Source organism: Carettochelys insculpta, chromosome 23 (assembly GCF_033958435.1).
Source record: "Carettochelys insculpta isolate YL-2023 chromosome 23, ASM3395843v1, whole genome shotgun sequence".
Taxonomy (NCBI): Eukaryota; Metazoa; Chordata; order Testudines; family Carettochelyidae; genus Carettochelys; species Carettochelys insculpta.
Genome location: NC_134159.1, coordinates 12,492,555 through 12,510,589, shown reverse-complemented (window position 1 = coordinate 12,510,589; position 18,035 = coordinate 12,492,555). Strand labels below are relative to the sequence as shown.

General features: G+C 46.6%; 1 protein-coding gene across 2 annotated transcripts in view; it reads right to left on the bottom strand.

Annotated features, from left to right (window-relative positions):
- Positions 1–10,571, bottom strand: part of GPR157 (G protein-coupled receptor 157) — a 30,882-nt gene extending 20,311 nt beyond the window's left edge. The window contains exon 1 of one of the 2 annotated variants that reach the window (XM_074975886.1): positions 9,834–10,571. In XM_074975886.1, the coding sequence (XP_074831987.1) occupies positions 9,834–10,207 (374 nt within the window). In that variant the 5' untranslated portion in view covers positions 10,208–10,571. The remainder of the gene's footprint in view (positions 1–9,833) is intronic. The other variant, XM_074975885.1, reaches the window with a different exon arrangement.
- Between the last annotated feature and the right edge of the window lie 7,464 nt (positions 10,572–18,035).

Sequence of the window (18,035 nt, the reverse complement as noted above, 5' to 3'; positions counted from 1 at the left end):
GAGGAAGTGTGTTGCTGGAGAGCTGAGGACAGAGTGCTTGTGTTGAAGGAGGAAAGATTCACTCAGGTACCAGGGATAAGGTACTAGGAGAGCGTTTGGGGAAGTGGCCCAGGAAGAAGGCAGCAGTACTGAGGCTAGGGGAAACCACTGTCAGATGAGCAGCCAGAGCCCTGGGCCCCTTTGAATTGCTGGGCCCCAAGGTAACTGCCCCCTTTGCCCCTTGCCTCTCCCCCTGCATCAGTGGGCCTGTCTACAAATATAGAATCATAGAACAATAGAGCTGGGAGAGACCTAAAAAAGTCAGAGTCCAGCCCCCTGCTCTAAGCAGGACGAAACCCATAAGATCAGCCCCATCAGGGCTTTCTCGAGGTGAGAATTAAACACCTCCAGGGATGGAGACTCCACGACTTCCCTGGGTAGAACATTCCAATGCTTCATCACCCTCCGAGTGAAAAAGGTTTTCCTAATGTTCAACCTGGACCTTTCCAAACGCAACTTGAGACCATTGTTCTGTGTTCTGCCATCCGTGACCACTGTGAACAGCCTCTCTCCAGCCTCTTTGCAGCCTCCCTTCAGTAAGTTGAAGGCTGTTGTCAAGTCCCCCCTCAGTCTTCTCTTCTGCAGACTAAACAGTCCCAACTCCCTCACTAAATATTAGGATTGATTCACAAAAAGTGGGGAAAAGAGGCAGTTAATACCTGATTGGTGGGATCCTTTGAGAAGAAAAAGTAATTATATTCTATTCCACTATCTTTGGTTTCTATTCTCACCAGCTGTGATAGCTAGCAATGCCTGAGGACAACTATCAATCCTACTTATGCTTGATCTTGGAGCGTGTCTTGTTTGTGTGTCACCAGAGCACCACTATGTCACCAGTGAGAGCACCCTTCAGAAAGCCTGTCTGACTACAGATTTCTATGCTACAAGACTAGTGAGCAGCTGTTTGCACTGAACTTGGCCTGACCCATAAAAGCCTTTTGTGAGTCATCCAGTAAATTGCAACAGCTTCTTTCGTGTTATGAACAGAATGCAGGAGCTTATGGACAAACTCACCTCTATGAAAACAATCTCTCACTGGTACTTTCACAATAACTTTAACAGCCACTTCACTGAAATAAGATGGGTAATACAGGACAGGTTGAACCTCTCTAGTCTGGCACACTCTGGATCCAACCTTTGATGAACGAGAGAATTTGCCTGACCAAAGGCGATCAATGTTGTCTAGCAGCATTACCAACACTTCCACTGCTTACTGGGCTTGGGGTAAATTACAGCTAAATAACAGCCCAGAACACTGAGAACCAGGACTGGTGGCTGTCAACAAACTTTGAGACCATGGGAAAGTTGGCCACACCCATGATAAGTGGTCATCTGGCTAACTAAAATCATGCTGTTGCTGGATGAGAAAGTGCCAGACTAGAGAAGTTCAACCTGTAGTATTTTACATTTACACAGCCCTGCCCCTACATTTGAGAGGATCTTGAAGTGTTCTGCAGACATATATGATATATTAACATACACACTTGCTCTCTAATTGCTTAGCTCACTGATGGAATGCAGCCACTTCTGGGGGAACAGCAGTAGCTGTTTAACAGCACACAACCACACTATACAATTTAGGATAGAATGCAAAGAAAATTGTGCCCAGTTGAGAGTCTATGGGCTATTTGGAGGACAAGAACATATTTAACTAACTTAAAATTTTGTGGCCAAGATCCTGGAAGTAATAAAAACTGCAAATATTTAAACAGACTCAAAATTCACTCCGTCATCTTGAGCCCCGCTCAACAAAACTGAACACGTATGATAGGGCTCCCCAGAAAGGCTGTTAAAACTAAGCGTGTGTTAACTTAATAGAGCCAATGACCAAGAAACCTATTTGACAGGTTTCATCTATAAAGCAACAATCCTATTTCCTTAAGAGGAAAAAGTCAGGCTAGAACTGTCCAGTATACCACGGGTGAGCAAACTGTTTACACCGGACCCTACTTTTCATCCCTGCAATTAGCAGAGCCCCCAACCTGTTTAAGGTCATCCTAACCAATGGAAATTTTGGTTATGTTCATATAAAAAATTACAGTACGCTTTTCTATCAAAACAAAAAGCAGTCAAGTAGCACTTTAAAGACTAGCAAAATAGTTTATTAGGTGAGCTTTCGTGGGACAGACCCACTTCTTCAGACCATAGCCAGACCAGAACAGACTCAATATTTAAGACACAAAGAACCAAAAACAGTAAGCAAGGAGGACAAATCAGAAAAAGATAATCAAGGTGAGCAAATCAGAGTGTGGAGGGGTGAGGGGGAAGGTCAAGAATTAGATTGAGCCAAGTATGCAGACGAGCCCCTATAGTGACTCAGAAAGTTCTCATCACGATTTAAACCATGTGTTAATGTGCTGAATTTGAATATAAATGTCAGCTCGTCCACTGATCCACTAGATCCATTGTTCACAGTCAAGCTCTTAGGTACAATCACATTTGCTCTGATCCAACTGACAGAGACCAAAAACTACAAGAACTTTACCAAACATTCATAAACCTGAATTACCCACCAGGAGAAGTAAAAAAACAAATCGACAGGGCCAGACGCATACCCAGAGACCAGCTACTCCAAGATCGGCCCAAAAAAGCCAAGAACAGAACATCACTGGTCATCACCTACAGCCCTCAACTCAGACCACTGCAACGAATTATTAAAGACCTACAACCTATCCTTAATCAGGCCCTGGGTGACATGCCTGTTCTCTCCTACAGACAACCTCCCAACCTCATGAGGATCCTGACTAACAGCCACAGCCTATACCCCAGGAACACCAGTCGTGGAACCTTTCCCTGCAACAAAGCCCACTGCCAGCTTTGTCCACATATCTTCTCTGGAAATACCATCACTGGACCTAACCAGGTTACTCACAGAATCATGGGCACTTTCTCATGCTCCTCTACTAACATCATATATGCCATCATGTGCCAACAATGCCCAGATGCTTTGTATATTGGACAGACTTCTAACTCCCTTAGACAAAGGGTCAACGGGCACAAAACAGACATCAAAACACTCCAGATCCACAAACCAGTTAGTCAACATTTTAATGGAATGGGGCATTCTGTCAATGACCTCAAGGTATGTGTGTTACTGAAGAGACATTATCGCACCGTTTTAGAGAGAGAAGTGGACGAGCTGACTTTTATATTCAAATTCGGCACATTAACACATGGTTTAAATCGTGATGGGAACTTTCTGAGTCACTATAGGGGCTCGTCTGCATACTTGGCTCAATCTAATTCTTGATCTTCCCCCCCACCCCTCCACTCTCTGATTTGCTCACCTTGATTATCTTTTTCTGATTTGTCCTCCTTGCTTACGGTTTTTGGTTCTCTGTGTCTTTAATATTGAGTCTGTTCTGGTCTGGCTATGGTCTAAAGAAGTGGGTCTGTCCCACGAAAGCTCATCTAATAAATTATTTTGCTAGTCTTTAAAGTGCTACTTGACTGCTTTTTGTTTTGATAGTGTATAGACTAGCATGGCTTACTCTCTGTTACTATCCAACATGCAAGGCCGTACACTTTTCTGTGTGCGTAACAAACATCTGTACAATATAAAATCTTTATCAATGGGCATATAAATGTGACTCCACATACAGAAAAACAGTAACATATTTCAATATTTTTAAGAGACAGATGATCCTGCGATTCAGCAGCTGATCATGTCATGCCCCCCCAGGAGGTACACACTCATATGTCAGTGTTCCCCTGTAAGCCCTGCGCTCCTGTGACTGCTCAGGAGAAACTGAATTACTGCAACTGACAATGGGCCATATCCCCCCTGACTGAACTGACTTGATTTCTCCTCTCTTGATGTTCACAACTCCACTTTAACTGCTGATAATGGGCCACATCCACCCTGACTTGTGAGCTCTGGCCCACCCCTTTACTGAAACTCCCTCTTTAAATCCTCCTCTGAAACCCCCCAACTCATGCATCTGACTAAGCGGGTCTTTGCCCAAGAAAGTTTATGCTCGAAAACATCTGTTAGTCTATAAGGTGCCACAGGACTCCTTTTTGTTTTTGAGGATACAGAATAACACAGTGACCTCTCTGATATCTCTGAAATTTATCAACTGTTTTACACGTAATTTAACTCAGATTAACCCTGTCAGGGATTTTTCATCCCTCGGGCATAATCATCCCCGTAGGCCAGGGGAAACAAGCCTTTGGCCATTTAACATCATTACAGGGGCAGGTAGACTCTAAAAGGTACATAGGCTGCCAGTTAGCAGCCCCCTGTAATGGTCACTCTGTGTCAGTTGGTTTCCCCGGTAACCTGAACTCATAAACACCTCAGAATCATGGATTTGAAATCCAGGCTCCTCATTGGATACAGGTGAGGCAGCTTCTAGAAGCTTCCCTGGCCGAGAGGACCTGTTTGAAAGCATGCGCTTAGAACTCTCATATGTAAATAGCCTCATGAATTATGTATAAGATCACAGAATATAAGGCGGCGCCGCACAGCGCTCACCGGCCCTTGGCGCGGATACGACTCCGCCACCTGCACGGGGCGGTGCTGGCCCCTGAGACGTCCACCAGCCCCTAGGCCAGCTGCCTCAAAGGCGAAGACTTTGTGAAGAGCTCTAGCTAAGAAGCCTTTGTGAAGAGCTCCGGCTAAGAAGCCTTTGCGAAGATTCTTAAGACAACACCATCTTCGCCCAGCAGGGCCCGCCTGCTGTGGTGCTAACTGTACCTCAGCCCTAAAAGAGCAAAGGCAGCTCTGAGGTAAATCAGGCAAGAGGCGAACTGGCCTCACCCCTAGGGTGAGGTACTGCGCGCTTGCCTGTTAGAGCCCAGAGCCTGCCATCACTGCGGCACCCTCGACCCCGCCGCCAACAAGCAGCTCGAAGGCGGATCTGGTGAGTGGCGAACTGGCCTTACCCCTAGGGTGAGGTACTGCGCACTCACCAGTTGAAGCTCAGAGCCTGCCACCACTGCGGCACCTACGCTCCCGCCGCCCGCCATCTTGTCATCGGACTGGACTTTCACTGGACTGGACTTAGCATAACCGGACTGGACACGTAAACCTGCTTTACTTTTTATCTATATCCACTCCCACCTGGGAACTTGGGACCCTCTACGAGGGAACGGAGGGTTGCTCCTTCATTGTTCCCTTCCCTGATGAGGGGAGGGAAGTGCCCGGGGGCCCGACCCCCTGAGGCCAGGCCTGGATATCCCAGGCAGGGTTTATTATTGTAGCCAAATATCGGCACATATAATTAATAATTAATGTTCATTGTTAAGTGTAAGTTTAAGTTATAGTTACTATAGTTATATTACCCTTGGTGTTCTAACATTAAAGTAAAAGCTTCAACTGACCTTTTCCCCTTCTGTCCTCTCCCCCTTACCCTTACACACCTCCTCTCACTAAACTGCAGGAGAAGGCGTTGCCACCCTGCCTCCCTAACTGTCAATCCTACCCAGTGACCTGAGGAAGAGCATAAGCCTCCCAGGATCACTTAGTTGGGCCCACTAAGAGGGTACCAGGGACCCCCACAACATAAAGGGACAGTCCCACTGGCCTTCGGGTACCAACCTTCTGGGTCGGGCTAGCAACCTGACCCCGCACGGAGGTGGGGCTTAGCACCCCCACCCCGGCTCTGGAAGGAGACACCAGGGATTTCTAAAAACCTGACAACCCTCATCCCTAAATCCCTCTTTCCTTCCCCCCTTATTCCAGTAACCAAATCCTTTTATCTTGCGGTAAAATAAAATCAATTCAAGATCTGAGAACAAGTTACCAAATGGATACAGTTACCAAAGTAAATGTACGTATCAATAGAGCATAAGGAAGTTTGCATTTAAGAAACTGTTACTTGTTATAGTTTTAATCTTGTTGTGTTCCTTAATAAAATTTTTAGTTACTTTGTTTTTAACTTTCCACCCTTATCCTAGTCTCATTGTCCCTGCTAGCCACTCCTTTCCAGGAGGCTCAGGGCGGAGTCCAGAGGCTTACTTGGGTGGGCATTATCCGGGCTGGGTTTCGTAGCAGGGATTTGGTCTGGGTCCCGGCATCGAACGCACAGGGAGTCTGCTCCCTTATTCAGGGACTCATTTAAATATTTTAATCACTTATCCATCCAGAGAGTCCTGTCAAACCCCAACCCTGCCAAGTGCTGCCTGCAGACAGCTAGCCCCCTATGCCCACGTGGCATCTCTACGCAAGCCTGGCTCACTGCAGGCTCTGGAGGCCTTGATGGCTACTGCATGGATCCCTAAACTCTTATCTAATTAACCCCTTTTCATGCTTCAAGGATCCTAATGGTTGTATCTTATCTTTAACTCCTAACAATAGCATCTTATCTTCAGACAGCCCCCTCTGTCCCTCCACTCAATTTACTTCTCACCACATGCCCCAGGAGCCCTGATATCTGTTAATGATATTTGTGGCCATTCCAGATTTGACCTGTCCTGTTGGCTATGGGGTTTTAGACAGTTTACAAAGGACAATTCAGCCTGGGCAATAGGATTTTGGAGCCTTGAAAAACTGCATAGAGCAGCGTTCCCACCTTGTACTTCTATGGCTGAGTTCTCAAGCTGCAATAAAAAAAAAAAAACAAAAGAGGGAGGGGAAAAAGGAGAACCGGTTGTGATGACAGGTAGGGCAGGGAACAAGTCCCACTGGTTTCCTTTCCGCAGCTATTTAAGAGTGGTGAACAGTGACTCACTGTAGCATTGGGGAAGTGCAAATTTTAATTGATAACTGGTGTGCCCCACACAGATCCCCTTTCTGTTCCTCTTGGTGGCCCCTCTCTGCACCTTTGCAGCCCATTTCAGACACCAGTTGCCTATGCTCTGTATGGGAGTGGGTCTGAAGATTCATTAACAAAGCAGAATCTAATAATGGGTCTTGGATGTCAAAAGCCTGTCTTGTCCTTTGAAAACAGTAAAGTTTGAACTGAATGATACTAAGACATCTTGCTCATGCTTATTTGGAAAGAGAACATGGCCATAGACTGACTACATGGAGTGTGAAACTAAAACCCAGCAAGGTTCACAAAGAGAAACTCAGCTTCTGAATCCTCCCTCCCTGTAATAAGTGGTGGCAAGGGCTGTCTTGGATTCTTCAGAGGCTGCAAAGTGCTTTGCAACCACGAATCGATCCATCCTTACAAATTCTTCCCACCCTCTTCCTGTCCCTCACAGTATTAGGGAGTTATGTTGGGAGGTATTAAACAAATGGAGACACTGAGGCACAGACCTCACTCTCATAAATCAAAGAGAGATAGGAAAAGAACAAACAGGCCAGATTGTGCAGAGACCCATTCAGTCTTACCAAGTTGGATGGGGCTCAAGTCCGTGCAGAATTTGGTCCCTTGGATTGCAGCTCCTATTCCTGTTCCCTACTAGACAGCCCCTTATGACTAGCTGTCCCGCTCTCCATAGTTTGCTTATCTCACCCCCCATCTCCTTCTATTTACTTTAAGTCAAAATGAAAAAAACTCACAACCCTCACACACAAAAGCCAAGATTTTCTAAGTCAGTGGTTCCCAACCAGGGGTACATGTACCCAGGGAGTACATAGAGGTCTTCCATGGGTACATTAACTCCTCTAGGAGGATGAATTGGTGGGTGGGGGTCGCAAGTGGAGGGATGGCATTATGGTAATTACCAGGAGACCCAGAAAAGCTAAGTTACATGCTTCAGCCCCAGACTGTGGGCCTCCTGCATCAGACAAAGTTCACAAGTGCAATGTAAATACCATATTTATATTCCAATTGATTAACATTATAATTTTAGAGTAAAAATGAGAAAGTCAGCATGTTTTCAGTACTAACGTGCTGTGGCGCTTGTGTATTTTTATGTTGGATTTTGTGAGCAAGTAATTTTTAATGAGGTGAAACTGAAGCACTCAAAGACAAACCAGATTCCTGAAAGCGGTACAGTAGCCTGAAAAGAATGAGAACTATAGGAATCTACTGAAATATAAGTACAATATTTATATTCCAAATGAGCAAGTAAGCAATTTTTCACAACCAGTACGCTGTGGCACTTTTGTTTTCTAGGTCTGATTTTTCAGTATTTTTTAAGAAGGGTGAAAGTTGGGGTTACTCAAGACATATCAGACCCCTGAAAGGGGTACAGTAGTCTCGAAAAGTTGAGAACCACTGACTTATGTCACACACTACACTCTCGCAGCTACTGTGCACTTTTTGCAAACTCAGATTTCTGCTCAGGCAGGTGATAATTCAAAGGGAGAGGGCAGGAATTCAATTTTCTTTTCGACTTAACACCCAGACTTGATGTCTGCTCTGGCCTGTCATTTTAGATTGGCACAACCATGCAATTGTCTACAAAATAATACTGTTTGTTGAATGCTTCCAACTGTTATCTCGTACTTACAAAGAAAAAAACCCCCCAAATCCACTCTTTGGCTAGCCTTGGAGTTTTTAAAAAAAAAAACAAACAAAAAAAAAAAAACTACTCCCTTTTTCCATGTCATTTATTATAAAAACCTGACAGCCTAGAGCACCAAAGGATCACTGTCAGGCTTTGTGTGGAGGGGGCACATGATTACACAAGCCTGGATTGCATAATGAAGGCTTTTATTAAACATGATGTGGAAAATCAGCTAGCTAAACAGTAAACACTTAGGCGAAAGTTAGACCATGAGCTGTTCTGTCTGGCTTTCCTTTAGATATGCCAAGCAGCCTTCAGACAGCTTTTCCAGCCGCCTCCTCCACTTTCAGTCTGCATGCTCCTAAAGGTACCGAATTATTGGTGTAGGGGGAGTTCAGAGGTATGGAGGTAAACACATGCTAAAGGAGGGACTTTGTCACTGGAGTAGAGGCCCCTACGTTTTGGGTACGTGTGGGTATCCCTCTGGGACACTGAGAGATGAAGTCAGAAAAACAAGAACCATGAATCCTGGGCTCTCTCCTTGTCTCTGCTAGAGATTCACTATGTCCTTGAACGAGTCATTTCACACACACACACACACACACACACACCCCGCCACACTCAATTTTTTCACCCAAGATCACTGATACAATTGTTAATGGTCACAATGCTCTGGCTTGGAAGGGCAAAGTAGCTCCAGGAGAGACTCAGTCAGAGGTGGGCAACCTAAGCTTGTGAGTGGCCCTCCTTAATTGCAGTGGGCCACAATATTATCATAACCAAGACAGTCTCCCAGGATGGGGTAGTTTTGCTAACTGTGCTTGCGTACCTAGAAGTTGCAGGGTGTGCCAACTGAACCATAGCAATGCTTTGATTGGATGCAGAGGGAGTGCATGGCTCACGCAGTCAATGTTGAGTGTAATCAGTGCACACCTCACTTCACAAGGCCTTACTTTACCTACCTGTCAATTTAGTAATACTGGAAGGAAAAACCTATGGGGCTGGAAACCAGTGGAATCTGGCAACCTTGCACACAGGCAATTGTAAACAAAAAATTTTGGAGCATAAGCTTTCGTGGGCAAAGACCCGCTTCGTCTAGATATCTGTTAGTTTATAAGGTGTCACGGGACTTCTTGTTTTTGAAGATACAGACTAACTTGGCTACCTCTCTGATACTTGCAAACAAAATGTCTTGCACGCCACGCAGAGAACCCCAAGGGGCCTCATGTGACCATGGGCTCCGGGTTGCCCACCAGCAGCAGCCGCTCCACCCATCCTGGCAGCTTAAGCAAGGAGGAAGATATTCCCACACTGCCACCTACCAACCAACCAACCAACCAAGATCACGACATGGTTGGACATCTGTGGCGCTCCCACCCAGCCACTCTCGGTGGCACTTGCTGGCTGAAGTGAGGGACACAGGGGTGGCGTGGCCCAAACTCACCCACCTCATGACGTGGAAGAAGCAGAGAAGGCCCGTGCCCGTTGGGGCGCCCCTCACAATGGTGATGTACAGGTAGAGGGCAATGGCCATGGTCCAGAAGAAGGAGCTGGTGTTGGAGAAGGTGGAGACGGCCCCCTGCAGCACGCAGTCCCACGAGGAGGAGTCGAACTCCTGTAGCACCCCGTAGAAGTAGGATGCCGCAGAAAGGAGGTCGGCCAAGGACAGGTAGAGCAGCAGCTGGCGGGGGCGCGTCCGCAGCTCTGGCCACACGGCATGGGTGAAGACCAGCAGGCTGGAGCCCAGGAAGGAGAGGACACAGGAGACCAGTACGATGACCCGCTCAAAGGGGTACACCTCTGTGGGGGGCATGGGGCCCATCGGGGTGGGTGGGGTGGGGAGCCCTGGGGAGCAGGCGGAGGGGAAAGAGAGGGCCTAGGGAAGGGAGGCAGGAGGGCCCCAGGCAAGGCTGGAAGGGAGGGCGGATCCCGGGCGGAGCGGAGGGCAGGGGAGGGGAGGGGCGGCCAGCTGCAAAGGGAAAGCTGGCGAGGCGGCTCCGGGAGGGAAGTTCTGCCGGTCTCCCAGCGCCCAGCCTCCGCCAGCCCCCGCGGCTCGGCTCGGCTCGGCTCAGCTCATCACGTGAGCTCCGGCTGCCCCGGCGGGAGGCGGCAGCTCGGGCGGGTGCGAGTCTCAATCCTGCCCGGGCCACGCGTGTCTGCGCCGGCCACAAAAACCACCTCCCTGCTGTCCCTGCCGGGTACCGCCTCCTCCGGCTGGTCTCCGCCCCTAGAGCTTTCCTAGCGTGCGGCCACCCCTTGGGTGGAGCCCCGCCGCTCCCTCGGCTCCGGGCGTGAACAGTTCACGCCCCTCTGAGGCTGGGGTGAAGCCAGCTAGCGCCTGGTGGGAAGAGCGGTTAAATCAGCAGAAGCCCCCTGTGGGCAGAGATTTACCTCCCTCGGTGGGAAACCCCTCCCCTCCCCTGCATGGAGAGCAGGAGTGAGCAAACTTGTTACATCAGGCCCCACTTTTCCTCCCTGCAATTAGCAACACTCCCCGCCCCCCACACTTGTGAAATGGACTCGAAACCAACAGAAATTTGGGTAACGTTCACATGAAAAAACCCCTTGTGGCCCGTGTAAGACAGTAAGTCTGTAGCATGTAAAAGCTTTTTTAATCAGAAATGTCAATACACAGAGGTAACAACAGTAACCTGCTTCAACATTTCTAATGGGGTGGATGAACCTGGGAGCCAGCTGCTGATTGTTGTGGGCCCTCCCTTGTAAAAGTTCATGCTCCCATCCAAGGGGGCCTGCCCCCCACTTGGCACACCCCTGTTGTAGAGGCATCCACACTATGATGATCTCCGTTCCTGGCAGTTTTTAAGCCCTGGCTTGATATAGTACTGGCTGGGATGATTTAGTTACGGGTTGATTCTACTTTAGGCAGGGGGCTGGACTCAATTACCTCCTGAGGTCCCTTCCAGCCCTGGGATTCTATGATGGTGACTGATTCTTGCCAAGTGTGATCCTCTTCCATGGGAGTTGTGGCTCCTCAGGTGGCTGATAAGGCCTGCCCTTGAATCACAAGTTCTGTTACAGTGAGGACAGATGTTGCCAGGTAAGGCAGAAGGCTGTTGACTGTGACTGAAAGACCATCTCTCCTTCCTCCTGTGCCTCTTGTCCTCTTCAGTTTGTCAGCAGGCAAGTTCATAATGCAGAGAACCATCACATAGGACTTCTCTTCATGTTGAGCAATCCTGGACAAGTGTCAATGTCGGTATTCATCATCAACAACCATGGGCTCAGCACCTGTTGGTGTCTGATGCCTCTCTCACTCTTTCCTTTCAACTTTCCCTGTCCAATGTGGAGTGCCTTAGTTTCTGTAGACTAACTCTGCACCAATCTACTCTATCATCTACCCATTCTCTTTGGGTTCTGCCTGCCCTATTTAAACCATCCATTAGGTCGAATATCAGGGTCTTGACTTCTTGTGTATCTTTAAGTTAACTTTCAGCAAGTCCTTCTAACACATCTGTTGGCCTCCTACCTTACAGGACCCTTCTTTCAACTGAGATCTCAGGACCTGTTTTGGGAAGCTGTGGCCTGGCATCCAGACAACATGACCAGTACAGTGGAATTGCTGACAGATGATCATTGCCTTAATACTGGCAGTCTTTGCCCTTATCTACACTATGAGCCTATGGTGTCTGCCCACACAAAGGGTGGGGCTGAGGCAGAAGGGGCAGGGCTTAGGAGTCAGCCCTGCCCCTTTTCCCATGCACCCTCAGAGCTGCCCGCAGAGCAGTGGCACAGCACTCTGTGGTGTGTCAAAGGAGCTTGGAGCTCTAGCCGCCACTACTGCTACTTTGGCAGTGGTGGCAGCTGGAGCTCCAGGCCTCTTTGAAATGCCAGGCCTGGTGGCAACTGCCTCCTTTGCCTCCTACCTCGTTGGCAGTCTTGGTGGCCAGTTATGCCAGTGGGGGATGGCAGGCAGTCAGGGCCTTGGTTTTATGTCTCATCCAAAAGAGGAATCTTCCCAACTTGCGTCAATTGCTTACAGGTTTCCAAAAAGTACTTTGTTCCCAGCCCCAAAGTGATTTCTTTACGTGTGGGCAGTTTCCACAAAAATCCCTTCTGCTGGCTGAGTTTGGCCAGGAAGTGACAATTCTTTAAACCACTTACAGAAATGTTCAGATTTTATTTTATTTTTTTAATGTTCAGAAACAGCTTATTTTGAAAACCTCCTGGCTGTTAACTCAGACCTGCCTGAGGACATCACCTTGGACGTGATCGAGGAAATCTGATTTGCAAATGACATATGAAGTGTTAAAAATTGTGGGATGGTCCAGACTTGATTTTTGCCTCCTCTGTCTTTTACAATGATTGGATATAGGTACAGCAATAGCATTGTGCATTCAAACATAGCCTAACCACAATCTCTCTAGCCAGTCATACCTCCCAGTCTTCCTGACTTACATGTTGATACCTGACATGGACTCTGGAGTACATTATTCCCCCAGGAGCACCACTATTCTAAAGCTGGCTTCCCAGATGGGCTCACTAGATGGACAGCCAGATGTGCAATGCCCTTCCAATTCTGTCTCAAAGGTAAGAAGAAGCTAGCAGAACCCTCTCCCAATTTCTAATTGCAGGTTTATATTTGGAGATACAGACTTATCTCATAGAGCTGGAAGGGACCTTGAAAGGTCATTGAGCCCAGTCCCCCACTCTAACAGCAGGACATATCACCATCCCTAATTTTTTTTTATGTTTCCCCTAAATCCCTAAATGACCCCCTCAAGGATTGAGCTCACAACCCTAGGCTAAACCAGTAAACTGTCCCTCCCACTATGTGCTTGCTTATATCACCTGAAAGGCACTGTGACCACCATGGACAAGGGAGAGTGAAGTCTCCTGTACTGTCTTAGTTGATGATTCAGCTGGCTTTTAGCTCATACTGCAGAGGCATATGGCTTTAGTCCCAAAGGTCACAGGCTCACTCCCTCCTGCTGATCACCCAGGTCCTTCAGTCTGACAATAAGTAGGTTTGAAAGATTAGATTTTCCTCAGTAAACAGCCATTTCACCAGGGAAAAATATTCCCCTTAACAACAATCAAAATTTGCAGGCACAGTAAGAAAAAGCTGACTTGACTAAAAGGTGTTTTGACATGATGTTGACAGTTTGGGTTCTCATGGGTAGAAGCATTAGATGTTTGAATTTCAATGTCTACTGCTATTAAATAATTATTGTCTGACTTCCCCCTAATTTCCTCAGCTGTGAATACGTAAATTGATGCAAGTTTTAAAATGTGCAAAATAAACACGATTATCAAAATTACATATAAAAAAATCAAATTCTGCCAAGCCTGTTTGTAATAAATTGCCTAGGGTGGTTGTTGACTCTCCATCATAGAAGATATTTAAGAACAGGCTGGATAACTATCTAACAGGGATGATATAGATAGTGCTTGGTCCTGCCATGAGGGCAGGGGACTGAATCTGATGACCTCTTGAGGTCCCTTCCAGTTTTAGTGTTCTATGCTTCTATGAGCAACCATCTGAAATCTGAACTGATCATGTGATCTCAAATTCCGCCATGGGCCCTGATCCTGCAATCTGAACCATGTGGGCAGACGCCTACATGTCTGTGGAGAGCCCACTGGCTTCCATGGGGTTCTATATGAGCAGTAAGACCTACTCAGGTGGAGCAGATTGTAGGAAGAGGGCTAGATCATCCTAACTTTGATAGATTTATTGTGGGAAACACAGTGGGGGGTTTTTTCCCCCAGTTTTCCTGATTTTTGCACATGTAAGATGTCCACGATGAAATTGCATTCCCGTAATCTAAAGTTTATGGGCTCCTACTCAGACATATGGAATGCTATGGTTGTCAAATAAATATGTTTGGAAACTGTCTAAAAATAACTGACAAAGGGCAGTGTTCCAATTAACTGTGTGCAGCCAAAAACAATTCTACAGGAACAGTTTGCTTTAGAAACAACTGACTAGGCTAAATTTCCCTGGGTGAGTCTCATCAGATGCATATATATGAACACTGAAGAGACAACAGGTAAATGATGGGAAAGGTCTGGCAGTGTTATTTCCCCGATGTTCTGTTTATCTGGATGATAACTTCATGGTAAAAGAGCTTCAATGTTGAGATTTTCAAAGACACCCTTAAAGTCTGCTTGCTGGTTTTGTGAGAGGATGGGGCTGTGTGAGAGTCAACTAGCTCTGGTACATTCATGAAATTTGCGAAACTGGAAGGGGCAATCTCTTTGGAGAAATAATGGACTCATCTGGGGTAAGGTGAGGAAGAAATGCTGCACTTCCTTAGATGCATCCGTTCAAATATGCCAGAGGCTCGACTCAGGGCACGAAAGAAAGAGAGCAAGAAGACTGGAAAGTCCATGGCCAATTAAGTCAGTCCTTGGCTACTAACTGGAATAATCTGTGTGAGGGATAAGAGACATAGCCCCAATCACAGAGATGCAGTTCTATAATAAAGCTCCCTGACCAACAGCCAGGCTTGGCCTTAGGGGAAGGTGAGCAAAGGGATGGCTGTGGGCCCTGCACCTTCAGGGCCCCAAGCTCCAGTTGCCCACAGCATCCACTGACCACTGTCCATGTGCCACCTTGGGCCCCACTCACCAGCTAGGCCAGCTGTGCCGAAAGGAGGTGAATTGGAAACAACACACTCATTTCTCCTGGGTGGATGGTTCTGAGTCTCTGAAACCATGTAGCTCTTAAGTGTGTACTGAGCTCCCTTCTCAACTTCCCAGGACAGCTATCTTCAAAAAAAAAAAAAGACAATTTTGGGAAAACATGGAGAGGTAGCACCCCCTACTTGTGTTGCAGTTATACTTTAAAAGCTCCGCTCCTGCGGCTCTCTCCCCACAGGCCTATTTAGAATTCAGTTCAGTGATTCTTCTCATTCACCTCAAGATGTCACTCTTGTTCCAGCTGCCAGCACAATTAAGCTCTACTCCAAGAAGCAGATGGTCACAAATGGTTTCACTAAACAAAGGCCTCACCATGTTAACATGCTCTTTAATAAGGTAAAGGGTTTTGATGCCAATATTCTTTCCCTGATCAACCTCACGCACCCCTCCTGCCTGATACTGCAGATTAACTAACAAAATATGCACTGATTTTTCACAGCAGGCAAGGTTCAGGATAAGGACGGTGACTCAGGCATGTCCTTTCCTATAGACAACTTCCTAACTTGAGAAATATTCTTACCAGCAATTACAGGCTACACCATAGTAATACGAATCCTGGAACTTTTCCTTGCAAGAAACCCCGCTGCCAACTTTGTCCACATATTTATTCTGGGGATACCATCACCATGTTAGTTACAAGATCAAAGGCACATTCTCATGCACTTCCAGCAACATTATATATGCTATTGTGTGCCAACAATGTCCAGACACTATGTACATTGAACAGACGGGGCAAAATCTTCACCAAAAAATAAATGGACACAGAGCAGACATCAGGAAACACGATACACATAAGCTGGTCAGTGAACACTTCAATGGAGTGGGCCATTCTGTTAAAGACCTGAGAATCTATGTCCTGGAACACAGAGAATTTAACAACAGATTAGAGGGAGAGATTTGTGAGTTAGAGTTCATATTCAAATTCGGCACATTAACTTGTGGCGTGAACAGAGACATCGATTACCTCACTCATTACGAGGACTGCTTCCCTTACTTTGACGCTCGTAATTATTTCAGACAGGACAGTTAAAATCCCCCCACTCCTCACCCCCTTCTTTCAATCCTTTTTGATTTGTCAGTTTTTATTGCAATTTTTTTTGGTCCTCTGTACTTATAAATGTCAATCTGTTTTGGAAATGAGATTGATCTGAAGAAGTGGGTCTGTCCCTCGAAAGCTCATCACCGAATAAATCATTTTGTTAGTCTTTACAGTGCTACATTTCTGCGCTTTGTTTTGTTGGAGTACAGACTAACACGGTTATCTCTCTGTTACTATTCAGGCATAGGGAAGTAGAGTACAACACAGGTGTCCAAAGAAATGAACACAAATATAAATCTTAGCACCCTCTATCACCAGAATTAAAAGCTTTTCTTCCCCCATTTTAATTCCACTGTAGTTGTGCCTTAGAACCAGTGTTCCCAGAAGAGCTTCAGTTGCCATCCAACTGAGTAGCAGAGCAGAGCGCCCACAGCCACCCACAACGGGCAGCAGGTGTTTCTATTGGTGGTCCACATCTGCACATGCCTTGGTGCACATATAATTTATTCTGCCCCAGAGGGAAAGAATTAGAGGAAACATGGCCTATAACCACTGTGCAAAGACCCTTGTGCAAATCATTGTACTTGTTTTCTGTATTTTACTCCTAGTCTTGTGGAGTGCTGCTTACAACCTGGGAGAATACCAAAGGACATCCAAATCCCTGACCTCAGTGCAGGCAAAGCTTTCCTTTCCAGGGCAGCAGCTAAGTGTATGTTTAGCAGCTGTCATGAAGGATAGAGTTATGCATGTGTTTAAGTGCTTTTCTGCAATGGGGTCTCACCCATATGCATTAAATGGACATTTGCATGGTACTTTGAGGAACTGAATTCAAAGCAGTTAGCAGTCCTGTGAAAAGTCCACATTTGGAATCATAGGTAAAACTCACTTCAGTTGTTATGTCCCAGCCCACTGCTAGGTACCTGCAGGCATAGGCCAGTTTCACCTTTTCCGCTGACGTCCCTGGGGCCAGATAGAGACAGGAAGCTAGAAAAGATGGACCCTCGTGTGGTATATACCCATGGGGTAACTCATTGCCCAGCAGGACACCTTCCAAAAAATAGCCTTCTGCAACAAAACTTCAGTCTCCTGGCTTTAGTTGTATTTGTCCAAAATAACACAGGTTCCGCATCACATTCAGACCCTTTGCCTTGATCTTCTACAAAGTTCCCAACGGGGTGGCACTCCACAACACATCCCCTTGGCAGACAATGCAGTCACTCCACTGCCTTTCCCTCTGCAGCCTGCTCCCTACAGAATTGCGCTCCGCAAGCCACCTGTGGCAGAATCACATGTAAACAGCATTCTCTTTCCAGCACACAGCGACTGCTACAGGAGGGAACTAACCCATGCCTGCATAGCAACTGCCCTCTTGCTGTTTTTTATGAGCACATGATGATCATCAAGCTATTACTTGATTCCTGGCCTCTGAACATCAGCTGTGAGGCAGCTGATTAGTCACAGGTAGGGCAGTGGCCCAACTCCCATTAAAGGATCTGCCACCTGGTGATGTAATTCCAGTGTTGGTTCTTTCTTATTTATTGTGACCTGTGAATTAACAGCTCCACACCCAACAGTCCTGCCTCAGATTCATTATATGAACAGTGACTTTGTTCCCTGGGTGCAGCCCTTTCTGGAGCCCAGACTAATATAACATAGCTCTGTGAATAGGAGGAGGAAAAAAACTTGGGAGGCTCTACAGTGGAGCTCTGAAAACCCCCCTAAAGCCTTCAGGCCCGTTCTACTAGCACATTCCTCTTCTGATACTGCCCTGTGCAGTACGTTGATTCACAAAGAAAAAGAACCAGGGGAGATCCTGTAATTTCTGGACAAACTAGTTGCACATTCCCAAACATAACTGCTCTTAACACAGTGAGACAGCAATGTGTTAGCCATGGCATTGGGGTTAAAAATTGCATAGTTGAAAGGAATTCTATGTGCACTGAATTTT